The sequence below is a fragment of the Ylistrum balloti genome, unplaced genomic scaffold, assembly GCF_031769215.1.
Source record: "Ylistrum balloti isolate Yb309-2 unplaced genomic scaffold, AGI_CSIRO_Ybal_v1 Utg369782, whole genome shotgun sequence".
NCBI lineage: Eukaryota > Metazoa > Mollusca > Bivalvia > Pectinida > Pectinidae > Ylistrum > Ylistrum balloti.
The window spans coordinates 2,083,279-2,108,280 of record NW_026781970.1 but is presented as its reverse complement, the minus strand read 5'-3'; the positions used below and the strand labels follow the sequence as shown (position 1 = coordinate 2,108,280).

At 36.3% G+C, this 25,002-nt stretch overlaps 1 protein-coding gene across 1 annotated transcript in view; it reads right to left on the bottom strand.

Annotated features, from left to right (window-relative positions):
- LOC132544190 (protein unc-13 homolog A-like) overlaps positions 1-25,002 on the bottom strand; it is a 135,740-nt gene that overhangs the window by 92,516 nt on the left and 18,222 nt on the right. The window contains 7 exon segments of the mRNA XM_060207758.1: positions 6,722-6,891; positions 7,261-7,341; positions 7,953-8,697; positions 9,119-9,167; positions 9,384-9,463; positions 13,315-13,438; positions 18,736-18,853. Coding sequence (XP_060063741.1) covers positions 6,722-6,891; positions 7,261-7,341; positions 7,953-8,697; positions 9,119-9,167; positions 9,384-9,463; positions 13,315-13,438; positions 18,736-18,853 — 1,367 coding nt within the window.

Below are 25,002 nucleotides of genomic sequence, written 5' to 3'. Positions count from 1 at the left end.
ACTGAATTCCTGTCATCATATTGTTGTCACTGAATTCTTGTCATCAAATTCTTGCCAGCAGGCAAGGTTTATGAGGTTATCCAGTTGCCTTACAAGACAGTAGATCTATCTCCGCTATATCAATATTCCCAGCTGCTTAAACTGAATCTGCAATATCCTAGAAAATGTTCATTCCTGCACTGTAAAAGAGTTCCTGCAGGCACAATGGTGCTTCAATCCGCTGAACAGGTACTTAAGTAGATATATTGAATATAATGGTTATAAATATCTCAGTGATACTGATAATCATGGAAAACACTACTTAAACATTAAAATCACAAATCTAACTTCTTTTACCATCTCCATGATTTCCTTTCAAATTTCCACTTTTCAAATATATAAACATATATCCAATTAAGATTTCAAACACAAAGCTTGTATTTTCCTCACAGCTGAATTCCGCTCTTATCAATGGCTTACAGCAGTCTGTACTTTTACTGTTCAATAATACTGATGATCTGCGAGATTTCTAGAGAATTACGAGTATTTCTCGGCAATAGTCCATCTATTATTCTCCCCAGGGACAACACTCTAGGGTCCTTACTTCAGTTCAGTTGAAACAGTTGCTACATGTCATTTGGATAATTCAAATCTGGTCTGACTGTTGATTTCAAAATCTATCAAGGTTATGTACAAAATCCTTAAATATGAATATTGCCCAATTCAAGTTTGGCTACAACCAAAGTTAAAGATATACATGAATGCATTTTTTACAGAAAATCCAGCACTAAACTTTGATATTCAAAACCAAAAGGATTTCCCTTGTTATTCACAACATGCCTGGTGCGGGTTCTTTGTTACCTCATACGTATACATAATTATAGACAATTTACATGCATGGCAATGCATTGGTATTTCCGGTTGATCCTGACGACTTTCCCATAAGCCTATAGGATTGGCCACACAGTATTTCAATATAGTTATTTAGATCTGTTGGTACATACACAAGTATATAGTATAAACATAGTGCAAGGTTTGGGAACGTATAAATGTCATTATACACAAACTGTATCCCACTGAAAACATGTTTATTGACAAATTGTCAGCCACTGTTCAAAATAATCCATCATCAATATTTCCAAGCCTCAGCTGTATGCTAATACATATTTAGACAATACTAGGTTGCTGAGTAATGTTGATAGACATCTGCCAATGTCCACATAGAAATCGAAGTCATTGGGCCAATTTGCCTGTAGGTATGTTACAGCAGCCTCCAAGACTCAGGATAACGAGGGCCAAACTCTTTGAATCAGCATGTTTATGGATAATAAACTGATAACAAGCTTTGAAACTGTGACAAATTAATTACTTTTTGGACAATATAACCCACGGCCCCTTAATCCAGGACATAATGTATAAAAAAAATTGAGTACACACACAGATTAAATATTTTCAAAATAATGTTTAAGTTCTGCAAAAGAGCAAAAATATCATTTATCCTGACAAATGATGAAATGTTAGCATTACTGATTTTTAAAAACGTTTTTTCTTGTTTTTTTTTTTTCTTCAAAACTTTGATGTTTAATAACCAATTCATTAAGGGACTGAGAGATCCAATGCCTGTCATCATAAGTTGATGATGTAATTTAGATATAAATAATTTCTGGCTGCATTGAAGAGCAGGGGAATCCCTTGGATTTATAAAAATAGATAATTCAATTTTTTCATATGAAAAATGAAAATTAGTATGCTGACATCACCAACAGTATTTCTAAATTTACAATTCCATATCAAGCATTACAGTGACATTCATGTGAAGTAAATGTTGCAATGAATACAAGAACAAAATTGACTGTCAATTTTTTTCCCAGACAGTCTTAACCAATGATATATTTTGTAAAAATATAAAGATGAAGATTGAATGATAAGGGTAGAAATAAGAGTCTATTTTACCAGTGGTCAAACATGTCAGTTACAGCAACCATCCAAGTTTCCATTCATATCCTTTTCACCAAACAAGACTTTGAATTGTTCATATTCAAGTTCGACTGAGCCTCTGTCATTGTAAATGAAAGATTGTGACAATTTTCACAAATTTCATACCAAATGGAAATGAAAAAGACATGAATGTAAGATTCCTATTCCGTCACTTACATACCCTTGCCAGCATTCAGGAAAGCAAAGATTTTATAAGACTGACAGAAAATCTAGACTGACAATATCCTCATTTTATACCTTTTTCTTTGGGGGTGACACAATACATGTGGAAAGAAACAATGGGAAACTTCAGCCAATAGTAGCAGTGCTAGGTTACATAATACATGTCTGGTTTTTTTAAAACAGGTTTAGCAGATCAGCCACTGAAAAGTCTGTAGAATAAAAACTAGAAAACATGATAGTTTCGGTATATGAAAACATGATAGTGTAAACTTATACCTGTAGGTTTTGAATAATTATAACATTGGACGAATGGTATTTTGATTAAAAATTTGTACATATTTTGGAAGATTAAATCTTATTGGTAACCAGATGTTGACAAACAATCACTATAAAGCGAGCCTGACACAGGACATTTTAATGACATCATCAACATGACTCCTACATTCCAGCTGTTCCATGATTTGATGACTTTAAATTGATCCAACTGATATTCTTATCATGTTTCAGTAATCCTTGTAATAAAGCCTGTTTCAAATTTATCCATGACTTCATCATTCTATGTTAAAATATAAATGAAATCATTTTATGAAAATTCCATAGAGACAAAATTAAATACTATGAAAATGACACCTTTGATCACCTGTTAAAAGTAAAATTCTTATAAGTTATACTGTAGCCTTTCTATATCTAATGAAACTTTCTTTATAAAAAAATCCACGCCATCAGAAATAGCCTTCAGTACTTAAGGATATTTTTTGTACCTGTAGCCATGGGAAATCAATGGCTGTCAACTGAATGTACTGTGTCATCAATCAATGTCATACAATTCTATTCAACTACCTTGCACTTTTGTTGGTATGTACAAGAAGAAATCCTACCATTTCTTATCTAATCCAACCTGTTTACTGACAGGTAACATATGTACTCCATATACCAGTCTCATTACAATACCGTCAAAGTCCTCAAGGTATTATCTCCCTTAGTTACTAATATCAAAACTCGTACAGAAATAAAAAAGAACAAAACTGGTTATCAGTTCTACGCTAAATAACAATAACCCGGCAAGGAAATATCATTGTAACATTGCAGATTTCAATACCTTTTTGAAAATTTCTCAGAGCAATATATTGATTTAGGTCCTGGAAAGTAACAATAGTAACAAGACTACAATGTCTGTCATCAATATCCCTTGTTCTCCATTCAGGCAACTATACCACAACACAATGTAGCATATTTTAGTGATTTACAAATGCATGAAGCATTATAATTGAAATCCTGGACAACAACAATTTGCTTCCATCATTCAGGCAGGTAAGCCCTGTAGCACGTGAACTTTCTAGAAATGGACAGTATATCTTTTCCTAACCAGATGGATGGAGATTTCAGTATCCCCTACCAATTTTGTAGACTGGATAATAAATATCATTTTGTAAACTTCACAATTCTAGAACAGAGTCATCCCACTAACAAATCACAGAACAATCCAGTCATCGAATCAAAACCAGCCAAAAAATAATTGAAAAACATTTCAATTACCTCCTTCTTAATCAACAAGATGAAAATCTCATGGAAATTTAGAAACCTCAATGACATCCACCCTCAGGAAACTTTCAAACTTAATTTTGTGACAATTTTCACATTGAACGATGACCACCATCTCCTGACTACGAAAATACCTACATTGAACCCTGTTGAAGAAATATTGGAAAAATTTTCTGTGGAAAAAAATATCATTCAAAGCAGAAAGCTGTTTTAACTAATTTTATGATGAAAAGGCAATGTGTGAAAAGCAATTTTCTCTCAGTAGCTATAGAGATGTGGATCTTTGGTGTGTGAACTAATGAGAAGCATACACAGAGTTTGGTAGGCCAAAGCAACTTTTGTGTACATGAATTTTGCTCTTTTTTTTTTACTTTTTTGTCTTTTTGTTTCCGTTTTGTTTTGCTTGTTTTTCAAAATTCATAATTTACTATTTTATGATGCAAAGTATTGATTTTGCAAAATGCTTATGACTGACAGTCCAGACTTGATAAACCTTAATTATGAATTCTCTGTAATGAGTAAACACCTATTGATATCTTGCCTACAGTAGACAGTTTCAAGACTTCAGTACACACTGCTGACAGAATAATATATATATAGACAGAGCTAATTATACTATAACTTCTAAATACAATCACTACAATGGAAGGGACAATTACACACCCTACCTTTGACACATACATAATTGATAAACATATAATTGCAAATACTCTGGGACAAAATGCATCGATAAATAAACCATACTCCATAATCAATGGAAAGCGGTAACATCAAAATGGGAAAATATAGGATTATCTCCCCTTACTAATTAAAGTGAAATATACAATATTCCATATTCTCATACCTTATAAACAATTTCAAAATTGTCTAGGGAAAATAATGGCATTTTCTCCTCTGACAAGTAAAAGTGTTTTTCTTTCCCTATAATCCATTTCAAAATTTAGAGAAAAATTATTGGATTATCTCTTCTTCCCATTAGTTTTCAGATACATTTCAATCAGATTTCAGCTATGTAGTAGCTACACATAGGAAGATGATATGTGTCACAGAAAAGGATAATATATGCTCCATAAATAGTTATACTTCTCATGTTATGATGACAATTCACACAAATGATAATGACAAAATCAAGTTTCAAGATGGCAAGGCACATAGATATTTATGACAGCAAATTTCCTTCAATGTTGACAAGGCATGTAAATAATGAGAAACAAATTTCATCTAGTAATGACATGGCCCACAAATAATGATGACAAATTTTATCTTGTGATGACATTGTTCTGGAATGTATCTTACATAAGACAACGCACTAACATAATGAGAAATTTCACTTTAAGAGATAACAATTTGTACAATATATAGCTAAACAAGAGGCCCATTGGCCTTAACGGTCATCTGACTACAAAAACTTTCAACAGAGAGAAGGATCATTTTTTCTACATGGAATGAAATCTTATTAAGAAGTTGTTTGGAATAGGTAATTGTAACAAGTGTAAACTATTATTTGACTGTAAAGTTGGAGCTCAATCCAACTGGTGAAACTTGAGAAGAAGTTTGAAATAGGTGTTGCACAGGAAAACCATGATTACGTAATCATGTTACAAAGAAAGTCTTCCCTAGCTGCCGTTTCGAAGTTTTGACATGGTTGAAAAATAACAACACTTTGTTGGCTTACTTTCCTTAACATTCTCACCAATATTTAGCTCAATAGCATGATGGGTATAGGCTATCATGACTCTTCGGGTCTGATGACCTAAAAAGTAAGTAAACAATAGACACACTAATAAACAAGAGCTGTTAGAGACAGGTTATGCTCACCAAATTGGACAAACTTTAAGTATGAAAAATAGCATAGGGCAACTGGAACACTGACAGGTCAGCAAGGGCCCCGTTGTGTGGTTTGAAATTTGACCCCCTCCACGCCCTCCCACAAACCCACCCTTTGGCACACACACTCCAGACTGACAGATTACTGGCAGGACCATAAGTACACTCTTCCACAAAAGTCAAGAAAGACTGTTATGAAAAGAAACACTCATCCTAACAAAGATACTCAACAATCTGATTTTTATATCTATAAGAAGCCATATCCCAAGCAAGCACTTTTGGTAAGGAAAAATTGTACAAAGTTTGATTTAGATTGAGCAGAACAAACTCAAGTTATCACAAAGAAACTGATTTTAACTTGCAGTTACAGTGACTTTTGACCTTTGAACCTGAATGGAAATCTATCTCAAACAAGCACTTTTGGATAAGAAGCATTGCATTTACCAAAGTTTCAGTTAGATTGGCTATAGCAAACTCAAGTTATTCCACAAAATGTTTTTTTTTTACAATATAACAACAATAACCTCAACCTTTGACTTCTGGATCTAAAAAGTAATCCATAGCAAGCACTTTCAGTAAGAAAACGTTGTATGAAGTTTGAGGTCGATTGGCCCTTGGAAACCCAAGATATATCATGGAAACCAATTTCCTACTTAGAATAACAGTAATCTAGACCAGACCCTAGGACCTTAAAGGCAGTCCAAAGCAAGCCATTTTTGTAAGAAAACATTGTATGAGGTTTGAGATTGATTGCAAACATGAGTTATGGCATGGAAACTGATTCTTCTATTTATAGTAACAGTGACTTTGACCTTTGACATTCAAAACTGTAAAGCAATCCCAAGCAAACACTTTCAGTAAGGAATTACTGTAAGAAGTTTGGGTTAGACTGGCCAAAGCAAACTCTAGTGTTCACATAGATATTGAATTTCTATTTAGTGTAATGGTGACCTTGACCTTTAACCTTGAGAGATGAAAAGTTACATACCCCAAGCAAGCACCTCCTTCAGGCCAGCTTGGCATAAAGAAGGAGTGCCATTGGCCCAACAAAATTTGAGATACCGTACATAAACAAAAAAATGGACGGACTGATGGGCAGACGGATGGACAAAGCGGTCTATATCCTCTCCCCTCGGGAAGCATAAAAATGTCAACTAAAACAATGACATAATACATCCATAACAACAACAAAGTAATAAACAGGTAAAAAAACTAACCTGGCCTAGCTTCACACAAACTTTGTTATATACATCTATCCACTTGGCTTTGGCTGGGGAGTTGATGTTGAGATTACTACTTCTGTCAAATGCTGCACTTTCATCGCTGCATTCCTGTGTACTCTGACGACTGACATTTGTGGTTGATGACCGACTGTTGGCCGGACTGAAAACATAATTTTCATCAGAAAATAATGACATTTAGCAACAAATGTTATGTTTACATTACAAAGACAATGATAAAATACAATTTCTTCATCTTTATATTGTATCATATTTATATTGTATTTCTTTATATTATTCTTCATAAACATTATTAAACTGCAACAAATCATGACAACTTGTAAAGAATCAAATGGAGATAATCGACATTTCACATCTTGGAAGATTTCAGTAGTCTGGAAAACAAGAGTACTGCAAAGGAATATATATAAAATATAATGAAGTTAAGACAATTGAAGGCATTTCCAATCCAATACCCAACAGGGTGGGTGTGTTAAGGATAAAAGAAACTTTCTATGATGTATAGATTTACCTGAAATCTTGTGTACTGTGGCGACTTGTAGTTGTCATATTAGTCATGTTAGTAAGGGAATCCCTGCTCCGTATAGGGCTTCTAAAAATAACATTATCAAAATTCATGTTAGTAAGAGAATCCCTGTTGCACATAGGACTTCTAAAAATAACAATGATGAAAGGTCATGTTAGTAAGAGAATCCCTGTTGCGCATAGGACTTCTAAAAATAACAATGATGAAATGTCAGGTTAGTTGGGAATCCTTGTTTGGTATAGGGCTTCTAAAAGAAGCGATATCAAAATTTTATGTTAGTAAGAGAATTCAAACTTAGCCTCTGAAAATAGCAACATCAGAAAATCATGTCAATGCTGGGTCCCCTACTACATACATGGGCCTAGAAATTCAAATAACAACATCATGTCGATCAGAGAATAACCACTCCACATAGCCTTCTAAAATTATAATCAGCAATATTAAAACATAACAAAGTTCGGGAAAATGGCTGCTGAAAAATGCAAAAATACATTTTCATATTATTACAGGAATTTCTGTTTGAATAACGGCTGTAAAATTAGTAAAGACAACACAAAAAATTATGGAAATTAATATTTTTTCAAAAACCTTTCCAACTCTCACTAGACTGAGAGCAAGAACCTGGAGGAATAAAACAAGTCATCTAAAAGGTTGAATCTAGAGAAAATAAACCATACCCTTCGGTGAGAAACTTGTAAGGCTGTTGTGGTCTGCTGTTGTAGGAAAGAAGGTCAGAGTCTGTATCACTGCGTACTTGGTGGTATGGACTATCTCGAGGTCCATCCTGTCCATGGCCTTGTCGATAGTCCTGGTAATTATCCATACATTGTCCACGATAAACACTTTCAGAATAACTTTCCTGACTTTGGGAATTTTCACGACTATGTCGATACGGACTGTCCTGATAGTTGTCACGACTTTTACGGAATGGACTCTCCTGACTTTGATGGTAAGGACTGTCTTGTCCCGTGCCGTAAGAACCATCGCGGAATCCGTCATTAGTATGGTAAGGACTGTCATTGTTATATCCATCCTGACTGTTCTGGTACGGACTGTCTTGGTAATAATCAGGATCATCCTGATCATAAACATATTTATCATTATCATAATCGTCCCGTTCTATTGATTCACCACCAGATAGATGTCGATCAAAAGAATCAACATGACCAAACGTTCTTTCGGTGTCAGAAATTCTGTCTTGATCAAAACTTTCAATACGGTCAAATGATCCACCACGATCAAATGATTCACCATCAAATGAATCAAACGGCCCCATATCTCGCATGTACTCCTCGCGGCTATCCTCCCGCATGCGAATAAGTGGATCCGTGGTTCCTCGCCATTGATGCACAGAACTGTTGTGTTGATGTTGCTGAGGAAAACTGATGTCACTAGTATAATCACTATCTTCTGACATACCCGCTGTAAATAAACAAACAGAAAGATATCACATACATCTTCTGTAAATAAAAAACAGAAAGTATTACATCTACCCATTGCATATAAGTGATTATAAAATATCACCCATTTTAAATAAAGAAACTATACAAACAGAAAATACCATACATACCTGCTGTAAATATACAAACATATAATATCACATACACCTACTGTAAATATACAAACGTATAATATCACATACACCTACTGTAAATATACAAACATATAATATCACATACACCTACTGTAAATATACAAACATATAATATCACATACACCTACTGTAAATATACAAACATATAATATCACATACACCTACTGTAAATAAAGAACTATCAAACTGCTGTAAGTAAACAAACCGATCTTTGTCAACCAATCAGATTCATGCTAGCCTTATACTTACACTGTGTTGATGAAGTATGCCGCCGATGTTGCTCTTGTATGGTCAGAATCTGCCAAAAAAAGAGGATGAGAAGGAAATAAATATATTCTATCACCAAAGAGCTTGATAAGATATGAATTTAAACCAGTCAACAAAGGAACTACCAATGGAAAATCTAAATAAGGTAAAAAAAAAACAAAGTCATTTTCTATGACTGTAAAATCTAAATATGTACACAAAAAAATGGCAAAAATTGTCAAAAGACAGTCTCCCATTTTTGTTTTACCTCTTGGTCCATGGTGTTGAGAACCTCAAGCTTATTTTGTAATTCAACAGCCTCTGTCTCTGGGAGATCTGCAACAACATCTGAAGTCAGTGCAAGCACATATTACTTTACAGCAGTAAAAAACAACTAAAAAGATATAACAAGAGATACCAGAGGGATCTTGGCGCCCACCATTTGAGGATCTATTTTCAGTTCTTGAAGATTTGTTTATTTTTCTTTGTTTGTTACAGGTGTTGTAAATGTTTATGAACTGGTCTTCATTGAATGTACTCAATGATGGCACAAGATATTTTTATTAAGCACTTATTAGCAAATATCATTTGAAAAAGATCCCAAAGTAGTATTAGATAGCAGTCAGTTACAGGTGGATAATGGACAATATGTTTGTGCTGTATTACTGTCAACATCCAAGATGGCGGCCTGTAGGCCACCTTGATTTCAAATCAGTCCAAAAAAGGTACAATGCACAACTAGGGACCAAGGGAAACCAATATCTATGAAATATTAGAAGGATCCATCCAGTACTTCCTCAGATATAGCAGTAACAAACTTTTACTTCCAAAATCCAAGATGGCCACCTGTCGGCCATCTTGAATTTGAATCAGTCTAAAAAAGGTACAGTGCATAACTAGGGACCAAGGGGAAACTGCATATGAAATTTGAGAAAGATCCATCCAGTACTTTCTCAGAAATAGCGGTAACAAACTTTTACTTCCAAAATCCAAGATGGCCACCTGTCGGCCATCTTGAATTTGAATCAGTCCATAAAAGGTACAATGCACAACTAGGGACCAAGGGGAACCTGCATATGAAATTTGAGAAAGATCCATCCAGTACTTTCTCAGAAATAGCGGTAACAAACTTTTACTTCCAAAATCCAAGATGGCCACCTGTCGGCCATCTTGAATTTGAATCAGTCCATAAAAGGTACAATGCACAACTAGGGACCAAGGGGAACCTGCATATAAAATTTGAGAAAATTCCATCCAGTACTTTCCAAGAAATAGCGGTAACAAACTTTTACATCCAAAATCCAAGATGGCCATCTGTCGGCCATCTTGAATTCGAATCAATCCAAAAAAGGTACAATGCACAACTAGGGACCAAGGGGAACCTGCATATGAAATTTGAGAAAGATCCATCTAGTGCTTTTCCAGAAATAGCGGTAACAAGAATTGTTTACGGACGGATGCCTAGACAGACGGACCATGGACCACGGACGCAGGGTGATTTGAATACCCCACCATCTGATGATGGTGGGCTAAAAAGCCAAAGTACAAGGGAGAGCAACATACCTGGTCAAATATCACTCTACAATATATTTTGTGAGGTGTCAATGGATCAAAACCTTCAGCAGGGCTAAACACAAGTTTGCTTTACAGACGAGATACAAATCAAGAGAGATATATTCCATTCTCATCAATACCTCTCACATAACTCAATAGATTTTAATTCATAAAGTACACTTATCACAAAGTGTAATGTAGTTGTATGATTCTGACTCACCATGAAAGATTTTTATGTCAGAAATTTATATTACTTAAATAGCTAAGTTTTATGAAACACCTCCATTGTCTAAATCTATCTAAGCACCTTCTACCTACACTACAACTAGTGTACTTATATATCATAATCACTGAAAAAGTGTATACTATATATGCCAAAACTCCAGTAAAGAAAACCTAAAAGACAGCTTATTTAAATACTGACTATTATACACATTTTTCATTAATCCACTATGCCTCTGACAATGACTTCCATCTTTGCACTGACAAAAAACGGAGATAATTTACCACTCAAAAGACAGTTTCAGACAACAGCAGGCCCATGGCCTTAACGGTCACCTGACTAATCTCATCCAAACTTAAACAGGACTGAGCCATAACTCTGTAAGTGACATCAAATCAGTTCCATTGTTGAACACCTCTATCACCTTATAAGACTGCATACCAATTTTCATCACAATCTGTTCACATTTACTCAAATTCTCATGATAACAAAGTTCATATAAGTAATGACATTGCAAAAGGGCCATAACTCTGTAAAGTTTGATCAAATCAATCCTATTGAGAAACTCATCTGAGATATTATTGATATAAGGCTTTCATTAAAATCTGTTCATATTTATACAAATTATCATGTTCACAAGGTCCAATTGTTATGACATTGCAAAGGGCAACATATCTGTATTTTAATCAAATAGGTCACATTGTCGAACTCAAATGAAACGTTTGATAAGTTTTATCAAAATCTGTACTCATGTATGTACTCAAGTTATTCTGTTCACAAAGTCCAAAATAAAACAACAAAGGGACATAACTATAAATTACAATCCAACAGGTTTTGTCAAACTCATCCAGGATATAATGGATATAAGGCTGCATACCAAATCCCATCAAAATCAGATTAACTGAAATAATCATGTTCACAAGGTTCAATATTAAAATCAAATTAGAGGGCCATAACTCTGTACATTACAACTGAATTGATTCCATTGTGAAACTCATATGAGATCTTATTTATATAAGTATCAGTGATACTGATGAATGCTCCCAGAAAACGACGTTATTGTACACAAAATTTTAACAAAGGACCATAATTCTGTAATTAAGGGGTTACAGGCCCTGAATTTGGTATACTGCACAACCTCTCAATATGACCAATATATACACCAAGTTGTTATTCTAGTTTTAATGCGAACAAAGCTATTCTCATGACACAAAATTTAAACAAAGGGCAAAATTATGCACAGAGGGGTCAAGGGCCCAGACTTTACTCTACTTCACTTTTCTTTTGTAGCACTGATGTATACATTATGTTTCAATATCCTTGTCTAAATGCAGGTAAAGAAATGCTCTGGACAAGATATTATTAACAAAGGACAGTAACTTTGTAATTGAGGGGATCGAGGGCCCTAAACTTAATATGTTGCACATCGTCTTAGTAGGACAATGTATACACCAGTTTCACTATCCTACCTGAAACGCAAGCATCAGCTCTGTAATTGAGGAGACTAGGGCTCTGAATTTGGTACACTGCACATTGCCTTAGTATGATCAACGTATACACCAAGTTTTCATTATCTTAGTTTAAACGCAAGCAAAGTTATGCTCTAGATACAAGATTTTAACAAAGGGCAATAAATGTAAAATTGAGGGACAGAAGGCCCTGAATTTGATACATTGCACATCCCATTAATATGACTAATGTATACACCAAGTATCATGTTCTTTGCTTAACTAAGGGCAAAGGTATGCTCCAGATACGAAATGACAGACAGAACAACAGACAGACGAAGGAACGGACAGACAGACTGACAAGGTGGTGGTTATAAATTCCTCTGAAAATGTTTGGAGACCAAAACAACATACCAAGTTTCATCAAATTCTGTTCATATTTAGTGAAGTTAACATATTCACAGATAATAAAACAGTGAAGGACCATAACTCTTCAAATTACAAACATCAGATATTTCTAATATAAGGCTGTTCATATGTACATAAGTTATCCTGTTCACAAGGTCCAAAGTTAATTCACTATAAAGGGCCATAACTCTATAAATCACAATCCAATAAGTATTGTCAAACTCATCCAAGATCTTACTGACATATGACCAAGTTTCATCTAAATCTACTCATATTTACTAGGACTACAACTTTGTCAATTTTGATGAATCAAGATCTTATGGACATATGACTTCAGAAGCAGTTTAATTGGTTTATTTTTACTGAAGTTATTGTGTTCATGAAAAAAATTTAAGCAGGACACATGACAAGGGATAAACAACACTATAAGTCATCATTTCTTATATGGTCTGGTGACCTTACTAGGGACTAACAATAAGTGAAAATACGTATTGGAGAGATAAATGGCCTCCCCATTCCATCTTCATCTCCACAAAATCAAATTAAAATCTCAACACACGACTAACCATAGGGCAGCTCAAATCTGGCATCGATGAGAATTTCGTGACCAGTTTTGATCCTTGTTCCAGCAACTTCTCCATTCTGTAGTATAAGTTCACTGTACATGGACAGCCACGACCCATCTCCTTCCTGGAACAGACAAAATATCTAATGAATTAAAAAAAAAAAGTAGTCCTAGTCAGTAGCAGTGTATAAAAATCATTAGCAATGATCAACACACTTTACTGAGAAAAGGGGAATTCTCTTAAGCAAGGTTTGACTATACTCATAGAAGTTAGAATCTCTCACGCAATGTTTGAAAATACTCTGATGGAGGTGATCTCTCAAGCAAGGTTCAGCCATACTCATAGAATGAAGTTCACCAAACCAAAGTTTGACCATACTTGTAGAAGGGGGAATCACTCAATCACTCAAGCAAGGTTCAACCATAATTAGAGGAGGGGGAATCACTTGAGCAAGGATCAACCATAATTAGAAAAGGGGGAATCACTTGAGCAAGGATCAACCATAATTAGAAAAGGGGGAATCACTTGAGCAAGGATCAACCATAATTAGAAAAGGGGGAATCACTTGAGCAAGGATCAACCATAATTAGAAAAGGGGGAATCACTTGAGCAAGGATCAACCATAATTAGAAAAGGGGGAATCACTTGAGCAAGGATCAACCATAATTAGAAAAGGGGGAATCACTTGAGCAAGGATCAACCATAATTACAGAAGGTGGAATCACTTGAGCAAGGATCAACCATAATTAGAAAAGGGGGAATCACTTGAGCAAGGATCAACTATAATTAGAAAAGGGGGAATCACTTGAGCAAGGATCAACCATAATTAAAAAGGGGGAATCACTAGCAAGGATCAACCATAATTACAGAAGGTGGAATCACTTGAGCAAGGATCAACCATAATTAGAAAAGGGGGAATCACTTGAGCAAGGATCAACTATAATTAGAAAAGGGGGAATCACTTGAGCAAGGATCAACCATAATTAGAAAAGGGGGAATCACTTGAGCAAGGATCAACCATAATTACAGAAGGTGGAATCACTTGAGCAAGGATCAACCATAATTAGAAAAGGGGGAATCACTTGAGCAAGGATCAACCATAATTAGAGAAAGGGGAATCATTTGAGCAAGGATCAACCATAATTAGAAAAGGGGGAATCACTTGAGCAAGGATCAACCATAATTAGAGAAAGGGGAATCATTTGAGCAAGGATCAACCATAATTAGAGAAGGGGGAATCACTTGAGCAACAATCAACCAGTAAATTTGTCCATACTCATTGAAGGAGGGAAAACTTAAGCAAGGTTTGACTATACTCATAGTAGGATCTCTAAAACAAAGTTCCACTTTACTGACAGAAGGGTATTTCTCAATTAAGGAAGGTTGGCCATGTAATGGGTGGTCTTTTCAGGCATAGCCTGCTACAGTTACAGAAAACTTTGTGAGTAAATTTTGTCTCTCAATGATTTCCTATTAGCAAAAGGAATAGTCTTTCAATGCAGGTTGTACAATAATGTATTAACAGGGTGGTCTATTCATAATATTGTACAGGTAATGAGAAAGATACTGATGTATGGTACTGAGCAATGGGGACAGAAATGTATCAAATAAAACATTGTATTCCACGCCTATGCCTCCATTGTCAGTTGTTAATAAACCTACATTTTAAACCTCTTAACACTGCACCTGATGCCATCTATTTGTCATCCCAAGCAGCAATCCTCCAGGATTGAATTACAGAATTGAAATGTCAATAAACATAGTTCATGTCACGGTAACAATCTCCTACTGTTTACCTGATCCGTCACATCAACATTACTGCGACAGATCAAAACAAATTTGCTACAAGACGAATGAAAATCAGTTCTGCGTCACTTACCCGAAAATATCAAATTTACTCGACTGCCAGTCAAACAGATTTTGCTTGGACTAATCCAGCAATAATGCTTTTAAAAGCTCACAAATTTCCCATCAAAACAATTCTTCTGGCACCATTAAAGTAGGAAATCCACATTGTTTATTTAAAAAGTCTTGCCAATCACTCTATCTTGTCAACAATACAAAATTTCCTTTAAATATGATTTTGTAAATAAGAGTCATATTATTTCAACACCAAGGAATAAACAGCTGAGGAATCACTAACCCAATCTGCACTTCAGTTCCAGACAGATTGATTTCTTACACAAGACGCATGAACACCAAAGAAAACAAAAGTTTCTACATTCCTGTACAATTTTGAAAAAAAAAGTTCTCGAGATCCTTGAATCACAAACATTAAATGTCTCTTATAATAATTCCATGATTTTTTTTGCAATTCAAGTGCATTTCCTAATATGGTACTTGTGATTACATCTACACTTATATAACAGTCTGATGGAATCTCTATATCAATATGGACACAACCCAACACATTAACTTTCCTTTACATAAACCACAAAGCTTTCTTCAGAGACCAATATCTTAATATCCTTTTCATAATGAGTCTGGTATAGGGACAAGTCATTCCTCATTGACCAAACCAATGCCCTATTAACTTGTATCAACCAGTCATTCTGTCCCTAACCTAGCTCCATTGTCCACCCACCACAATGTCTTTACCACCAATTTTATTTCTGGTCAGTGTATGATTTTGGTTATTAAGAGACCATTAGGATGTATCATTAATATATAGTCTGTTACAGCTATTCCACATCTATATCCAGTGGTAATCACTCAGCTGACAAACTAATATCACACCTTGAGAATTCTATGGCCTATCCCTGCTATTTTTGCTTGATACCACTCTTTTCAGCCAGGTCCTCCTGGAGGACATAAATCAACTGTCCCCTACAAGATGATCTCCTACTGATTTGATAAGCTTGTCATAATGAGAAATGTTTCCATTATATCTAGTGGTCATAACAGGTGTAAGAGAGAGGAGCATTATAGAGAAGACTGAAAAGTATTTGTGGAGAACTGAGGTATGTGTGGGAGGAGGAGGAGGGGATACATGGGGTGAAGGATACAGTGGGTGGAGGATGTAAGGGGTGAGCAGATACAGGAGTGAGGAGATCCCTGGGTTGTTGGAAAAAAGTCGTGGGAAGGGCTAGGGATAGTGGGTGGGGGATGTAGGCAGTGGGGAGATACAGGGGGTGGGGAGATACCTGGGTGGTGGAAAAAGGTCGTGGGAAACACAGGGGCTAGGGATAGTGGATGAGGGATGTAGGTGGTGGGGAGATACAGGGGGTGGGGAGATACAGGGGGTAGGGAGATACAGGGAGTGGGGAGATACCTGGGTGTGGGGAGATACCTGGGTGGTGGAAAAAAGTCGTGGGAAACACAAGGGCTAGGGATAGTGGGTGGGGGATGTAGGTGGTGGGGAGATACTTGGGGGTGGGGAGATACAGTGTGTGGGGAGATACCTGGGTGGTGGAAAAAGGTCGTGGGAAACCCAGGGGCTAGGGATAGTTGGTGGGGGATGTAGGTGGTGGGGAGATACAGAGGGTGGAGAGATACAGGGTGTGGGGAGATACCTGGGTTGTGGAAAAAGGTCATGGGAAACACAGGGACTAGGGATAGTGGTTGGGGGATGTAGGTGGTGGGGAGATACAGGGGGTGGGGAGATACAGGGTGTGGGGAGATACCTGGGTGGTGGAAAAAGGTCATGGGAAACACAGGGGCTAGGGATAGTGGGTGGGGGATATGTAGGGGGTAGGGTGGGATCAAGGTATACAGGAGATGGAGGATACAGACGACAGGGGATACATGGAGAGCTAGGGACAGATGAGTGAAAGGTGAGGAATAGTGTGGGGAAACAAGAGGTGGAGGGAATACATTGGTGGGGGATATAGGGACATTTGACAAAGGAGTATAGTAAAGGTCAGGGGAACCTGAAGATAGGAATAAAGATGAGAATAGTGAGTGGAAAATAGGAGATAGGGGATACATGAGGTGAATGTGGAGGATAATGTAGGATTGGCAGTACCTGTAACAAAGATGGGATTCAGTAGGGTGGGAATAGTGAGGGATTGAGTTAGGTGGAAATAGTAAGGCATAGAGTTGGGGTGGGAATTGTGATAGCATTGTGGGATGGGGAGAAAGAGTGTGGGGATGGTGAGGGTGTAGACACTGAGGGCTAAATGATTGAATGGAAAATGAAGATAGTAGGAGATGAGTTGGGATGAGGATAGTGAGGATAGAGGATATAGTGGAATGATTGTGTGGCAGTGGGTAGAGTGAAGGATGGGAAATTTGGTGGGGAAAAGGATAAATATTGAAGATGAGAGATAGAGTGAGGTAAGGATTGTAATGCATGGGGGTTGAGTGATAAAGGAGTCGGGTAAATGACAGGGGACTGAGTCGGGTTTAAGAACAAAGGAACTCAAGATATAAAGATCTACATTATATAATAACTTTGGTACAAAATTCTAATTTTGTTAGCATTTAAATCCTTGACTATCAAACTGTGTCAAAATAACACTCCAGTCGAGAATATATTTGCATATTTGATCCAATTTCTAATGATCAGTGCAATACATGTATGGATCACAGAATTATGATTCCCCAGTGTTTTAAATCATCCGCTCGATGCTTCATTACCATCAAACTCTATGTTGCACCATCAAACATGGAGCTGTGAAATAGGAGAATGTAATGATATGATGCTATGTAAATATGAATAATATTTTGAGAATTAAAAATAAATTAGATCAAAAAACCTATGAAGCAATAGGGGAGCTGTAGCAGAAGATCCAGAAGTAGAAAGTTTGCTTTGTTTGTCATTATTGAGATAGATTATACATGGTAAGTGGTTCAAGGGAGATAATCCATACAAGTTCATAATTTTCCATACAATACCAAAAAAATGTTGTTCTCTTCCAAACAATAGTACTTTATACATTAGATTAACATTAATGTCCAATAACATTATCAGCAAGATATTCTTTATTGATAAATAGCAATACAAAATTGTTAAGTGAGTTTTTTGTGCAAATTTTCTGTTTTTTTTTTTTGTTTTTTTGTTTTAACAGCATGGTAGCAATAGGTAAAATTTGATTTATAAATAAATAAAGAAATAAAAAACTGTCAATTCTACTTATTCATCAATGGTTTTGAGAAAAGCTTGGATGCATCTGTTACAAATTCTCAAAAATAAGGCAATCATTTCAACAAATATTTTTTCCAAAAATAAAAATGATAGAATTGCAGATGTCACCATAGTATATGAAGGATTTCTAGGCAAATATATTCAGTAGTGTTCAAAACTTTCCAATGAGAAAAAAAATCAGTTCAAAGACTATTGGGTTTAGTATGGTAGTGAGGTATCTGCTTATTGTATCCGTGTGGTAAATATTTCTATATTTACATATCTGAGTGCTGGATGTTGGGTTATATACACTTACAGTATTCAAATGTAGATCTTGCAGTGGGGTATACACCTACCGTATTTGAATGGTGGATCTTGCGGAGGGGTAACCAGTGCAGGCCTAACAGTTTATCCCACAGCATGCCTTTGTTCCACACTTCTACAATCAGCCCTGTGTCAAGCCGCATTGTTTCACTGTGGTCAAAAAAGAAGTAGTCTCAGTTATGTCAACTAGAGCTGCAATGATACTCACTGACTATCAATAAAATGCACTTATAGTAATATTTAAAAGTACTTCAAAAAGATCAAACATACAAGGCAACTACCATACAATGCATGAGTACCAGATCAAAATGCCAATATGAAAAAAAATAAGTGAGTACTTATTTCTAAATATTTGTTTACATAATAACCAATAATTTAATAAAATCAAGAAGGAATATGGTAATGCTTTGATAAATATAGATAAAAGGACATCTGACATCAAATGAAAAGAAAACATTCTGATTTAACATTATAACATAAATGATTTGTTCTGAGTATGATTTTACTAACTACATATTGATAGAAAAATAAATATACAGTAAGGAGGGGGATTAAAGCTGTCAGAAACAAATACAGACAATGTATAAAAATCATTCAGCACTGTACTTAAATTCTTAATTTTTGTAACAATTTTGATAAAAATGCTAGAAAGCTAGACAGTGATATGTTACACAAACTAAATATAGCTGGTAGACAACAATCTATATCTCAAGGCTACTGAACCTTGTGTGTGGCCAACACTGACCAAGTAATGACCAATTAATGACCAGGCCAGCTATAATATCCACCCCCAAATTATACATAATTCTTGATTCAGTGTTTACTAGCAGTTCATTGTTAAATTCACAAATAAAAAACAGGAAAATGTGGAAATGATCCCTAATATTGATTATCTGCAAGAGTCTATTGGACAAATAATACACATTAGAGGTGTAACACATCGGTCACTTAATGGTCAAAGACTGTTCATAAAGATCTAGTGAGCACAGTCTGTAATACTGTACTGACCATCTACAAAGCCATGGTCAATGCAGCCTATACATTTACTCCTATCTCCTCTGGTGATTTGGATGAGAAGGTGCTGTAGTTCCATTAAAGAAACATCAACATCTGCAGTTAAATTAAATTTAGCACATACCATTATGTGGCAATATTATCCCTTCAGCAAAAACCTCTTTCTTCTCAAATTGCATTGTTCATTAGGCCAAAGCAAAACGCTAGTTAGGTTCTGATGTTTCAAGGTTTTGGACAAACCTTGGTAGGAATTAGTCAAAGCTCAGTGTTTATTTTGTAACTGTTTTAACAATTGTCATAATTATACTTTTCGAAAACAGGTCACTTTATCCATGAACCTCACACTCCAGTTAATATCACATTCCTGTTAATATCATGCTCTTGTTGATATAATGTTCCTGTTTATATCATGTTCCTAACAGACAAGTAGGATATTGCAATCAGTGAAAAATGAAATGTACAGAGATAGCCAATCCAATAGAAAGTGCTTCAGAAACACACAATCAAATAAAGAAGTTCTAGAGATCAGTTGACAGTTCATTTATTTGTTGTCTGGTAGCTGACAGCTAGGGCAAAAAGAAAAAGTTAATATTGAATGTGTCAGCTATGACACCTGGAGAAAGCCAGTCCCCAAAGCTCTTGGAAAGTGGAAGCTAGAAGCCACTACAGTCCTGAGAAAGAAAACGCTAGAATTACCCCTACAGCACTAGAACCATGAAGGCTAGAAAAGCTCCTACATTCCTAGGAAAGTGAAGGCTGAAACAGCCCACCACAGCTCTAGAAAAGTGAAGATTCCAACAACCCCTACAGAACTAGACAACTGAAGGCTGTCACAGGCCCAACAGTGATAGTCTCAGAAAGGTGAAGGCTTAAACAAGCCTTCCTACAGTCCCAGAAAAGTGAAGGCTGAAACAAGTCTACTACAGTCCTAGAAAAGTGAATGCTGAAACAAGCCTATTACAGTCCTAGAAAAACGAAGGCTGAAACAAGCCTACTACAGTCCTAGAAATGTGAAGGTTGGAACAAGCCTACTACAGTCCTAGAAAAGTGAAGGTTCGAACAAGCCTACTACAATCCTAGAAAAGTGAAGGTTCGAACAAGCCTACTACAGTCCTAGAAAAGTGAAGGCTGAAACAAGCCTACTACAGTCCTAGAAAAGTGAAGGCTGAAACAAGCCTACTACAGTCCTAGAATAGTGAAGGCTGAAACAAGACTACTACAGTCCTAGAAAAGTGAAGGCTAGAAAAAGTCTACTACAGTCCTGGAAAAGTGAAGGTTCGAACAAGCCTACTACAGTCCTAGAAAAGTGAAGGTTGAAACAAGTCTACTACAGTCCTAGAAAAGTAAAGGTTGGAACAAGCCTACTACAGTCCTAGAAAAGTGAAGGCTGAAACAAGACTACTACAGTCCTAGAAAAGTGAAGGCTGAAACAAGCCTCCTACAGTCCTAGAAAAGTGAAGGCTGAAACAAGCTTACTACAGTCCTAGAAAAGTGAAGGCTGAAACAAGTCTACTATAGTCCTAGAAAAGTGAAGGCTGAAACAAGACTACTACAGTACTAGAAAAGTGAAGGCTGAAACAAGCCTACTACAGTCCTAGAAAAGTGAAGGCTGAAACAAGCCTACTACAGTCCTAGAAAAGAAAAGTGAAGGCTGAAACAAGCCTACTACAGTCCTTGAAAAGTGAAGGCTGAAACAAGACTACTACAGTCCTAGAAAAGTGAAGGCTGAAACAAGCCTCCTACAGTCCTAGAAAAGTGAAGGCTGAAACAAGTCTACTATAGTCCTAGAAAAGTGAAGGCTGAAACAAGACTACTACAGTCCTAGAAAAGTGAAGGCTGAAACAAGCCTACTACAGTCCTAGAAAAGTGAAAGTTGGAACAAGCCTACTACAGTCCTAGAAAAGTGAAGGTTGAAACAAGCCTACTACAGTCCTAGAAAAGTGAAGGCTGAAACAAGTCTACTACAGTCCTAGAAAAGTGAAGGCTGAAACAAGCCTACTACAGTCCTAGAAAAGTGAAGGCTGAAACAAGCCTACTACAGTCCTAGAAAAGAAAAGTGAAGGCTGAAACAAGCCTACTACAGTCCTAGAAAAGTGAAGGCTGAAACAAGTCTACTACAGTCCTAGAAAAGTGAAGGCTGAAACAAGCCTACTACAGTCCTAGAAAAGTGAAGGCTGAAACAAGCCTACTATAGTCCTAGAGAAGAAAAGTGAAGGCTGAAACTAGCCTACTACAGTCCTAGAAAAGTGAAGGCTGAAACAAGTCTACTACAGTCCTAGAAAAGTGAAGGCTGAAACAAGTCTCCTACAGTCCTAGAAAAGTGAAGGCTGAAACAAGCCTACTTTAGTCCTAGAAAAGTGAAAGTTGGAACAAGCCTACTACAGTCCTAGAAAAGTAAAGGTTGGAACAAGCCTACTACAGTCCTAGAAAAGTGAAGGCTGAAACAAGCCTACTATAGTCCTAGAAAGTGAAAGTTGGAACAAGCCTTCTACAGTCCTAGAAAAGTAAAGGTTGGAACAAGCCTACTATAGTCCTAGAAAAGTGAAGGTTGAAACAAGCCTACTACAGTCCTAGAAAAGTGAAGGCTGAAACAAGCCTACTACAGTCCTAGAAAAGTGAAGGCTGAAACAAGACTACTACAGTCCTAGAAAAGTGAAGGCTGAAACAAGTCTACTACAGTCCTAGAAAAGTGAAGGCTGAAACAAGCCTCCTACAGTCCTAGAAAAGTGAAGGCTGAAACAAGCCTACTACAGTCCTAGAATAGTGAAGGCTAGAAAAAGTCTACTACAGTCCTGGAAAAGTGAAGGTTCGAACAAGCCTACTACAGTCCTAGAAAAGTGAAGGCTGAAACAAGTCTACTACAGTCCTAGAAAAGTGAAGGCTGAAACAAGTCTACTACAGTCCTAGAAAAGTAAAGGTTGGAACAAGCCTACTACATTCCTAGAAAAGTGAAGGCTGAAACAAGTCTACTATAGTCCTAGAAAGTGAAAGTTGGAACAAGCCTTCTACAGTCCTAGAAAAGTAAAGGTTGGAACAGGCCTACTATAGTCCTAGAAAAGTGAAGGTTGAAACAAGTCTACTATAGTCCTAGAAAGTGAAAGTTGGAACAAGCCTACTACAGTCCTAGAAAAGTAAAGGTTGGAACAAGCCTACTACATTCCTAGAAAAGTGAAGGCTGAAACAAGTCTACTATAGTCCTAGAAAGTGAAAGTTGGAACAAGCCTTCTACAGTCCTAGAAAAGTAAAGGTTGGAACAGGCCTACTATAGTCCTAGAAAAGTGAAGGTTGAAACAAGCCTACTACAATCCTAGAAAAGTGAAGGTTGAAACAAGCCTACCACAGTCCTAGAAAAGTGAAGGCTGAAACCAAGCCTACTACAGTCCTAGAAAAGAAAAGTGAAGGCTGAAACAAGCCTACTACAGTCCTAGAAAAATGAAGGCTGAAACAAGACTACTACAGTCCTAGAAAAGTGAAGGCTGAAACAAGACTACTACAGTCCTAGAAAAGTGATGGCTGAAACAAGACTACAACAGTCCTAGAAAAGTGAAGGCTGAAACAAGCCTACTACAGTCCTAGAAAAGTGAAGGTTGGAAAAACCTTCTACAGTCCTAAAAAAGTTAAGTTTTGGACAGAACCTACTAAAGGAGGAACAGTCCCTCAGTCCTAGAAAAGTAAAGACAAGAACCATACTAGAAAAGTCAAGGCAGCAAGAATAGTCCCCACAATACTAGTAAATTCAATGCAGCAAGAATAGTCCCCACAATACTAGTAAATTCAATGCAGCAAGAATAGTCCCCACAATACTAGAAAAGTCAAGGCAGCAAGAATAGTCCCCACAATACTAGTAAATTCAATGCAGCAAGAATAGTCCCACCAATACTAGAAAATTCAAGGCAGCAAGAATTGTCCCCACAATACTAGAAAAGTCAAGGCAGCAAGAATAGTCCCCACAATACTAGTAAATTCAATGCAGCAAGAATAGTCCCCACAATACTAGAAAAGTCAAGGCAGCAAGAATAGTCCCCACAATACTAGTAAATTCAAGGCAGCAAGAATAGTCCCCACAATACTAGAAAAGTCAAGGCTAGAAAACTTTCAGAAATGATCCTCTTTGAAATTTTGAAAATATATTACAGTCAATGTGCATGTACATTACAAAGAACAAATTATGAGTCCTCCAGTGGTACCAACAGCTCTGCATTACAATGTATTAAGTGAGAACAGAACAAAAATCAATTAGACACCAAACTCTGTAAAAATGTTATTGAATTTTCCCCCTATCTATGAGCTTTACCTACAGCTTACAAAAGCAGAACTAATCATTTGTAATCAGAGTTATGTCCCTTTCATCTGTTGTGAATTCCCCATCCTTCTTGTGATTCTGTGAATGCTAAGAGGCCTATTTGAAACCAACTCAGTACATGCTCTTCAAAAACAAAGCCTCAATCCTAATAAAGGAAAATGGGATTTTTATCATAAAGACATGAACCTTGAAAGTGAAATTTATTTCCAAAAGCTCTGTGACATCATCAGATATTTTTAAAATATTATGAAATATAATGGCATCTTACTTTTTTGCATTACTCATTAAATGCACGTGATAACTTAATTATCGGTGTGGAGGTTGGCAATACAGCATCAAACTCAAGATGAATAGGATAATCAAGTTTAGATTAAAGTAATATGTCAATCTGGTACATGTCTCTCCTATTCCTATTTCTAGAAGCATAACCAATCTTCCCTATAAAGAGCAGAGTCCTTGTTCCCCTCCTTTCCAATTAAAAGCTGTTCCTCACCTCTATCCTCTAATAAAAAGTGTCTTCCTATCATTGACACATCTCAATTTTGAACAATCACACAGATCCAGATGGAAAGAACCCCAGTGGAGAAAAAAATTACAACTAAATGTTCAAGGATTTAATCCTTTGACGTTTGACCGAATGTAAGAATTACAAAAAAATTCTAACATAATATCTTGTATTTTGTTTTCTTATACACTTTGTTATTTATAGTTGTACTTAAAAACTTAAAACAGGTGATTTTCATGACATTTCAAAGAACTTTCGCTTGTGGACTACTTTTTTGATGGCCTAGTTGGCAACGTAAATTGGTTAACAGTGTCGACAATCTCGGCGTTTGCTAGTTACTAAGGTACTTCTCTGAAGTATAACTCTTGATGTGCATGAATTATAACCAAAAATCACAGATTTCAAATTCATGAATTCCAACTTTGTGGAACAATTTCTTAGATTTTTAAGATTTGAGAGCAAATATTTCAGCTTGTT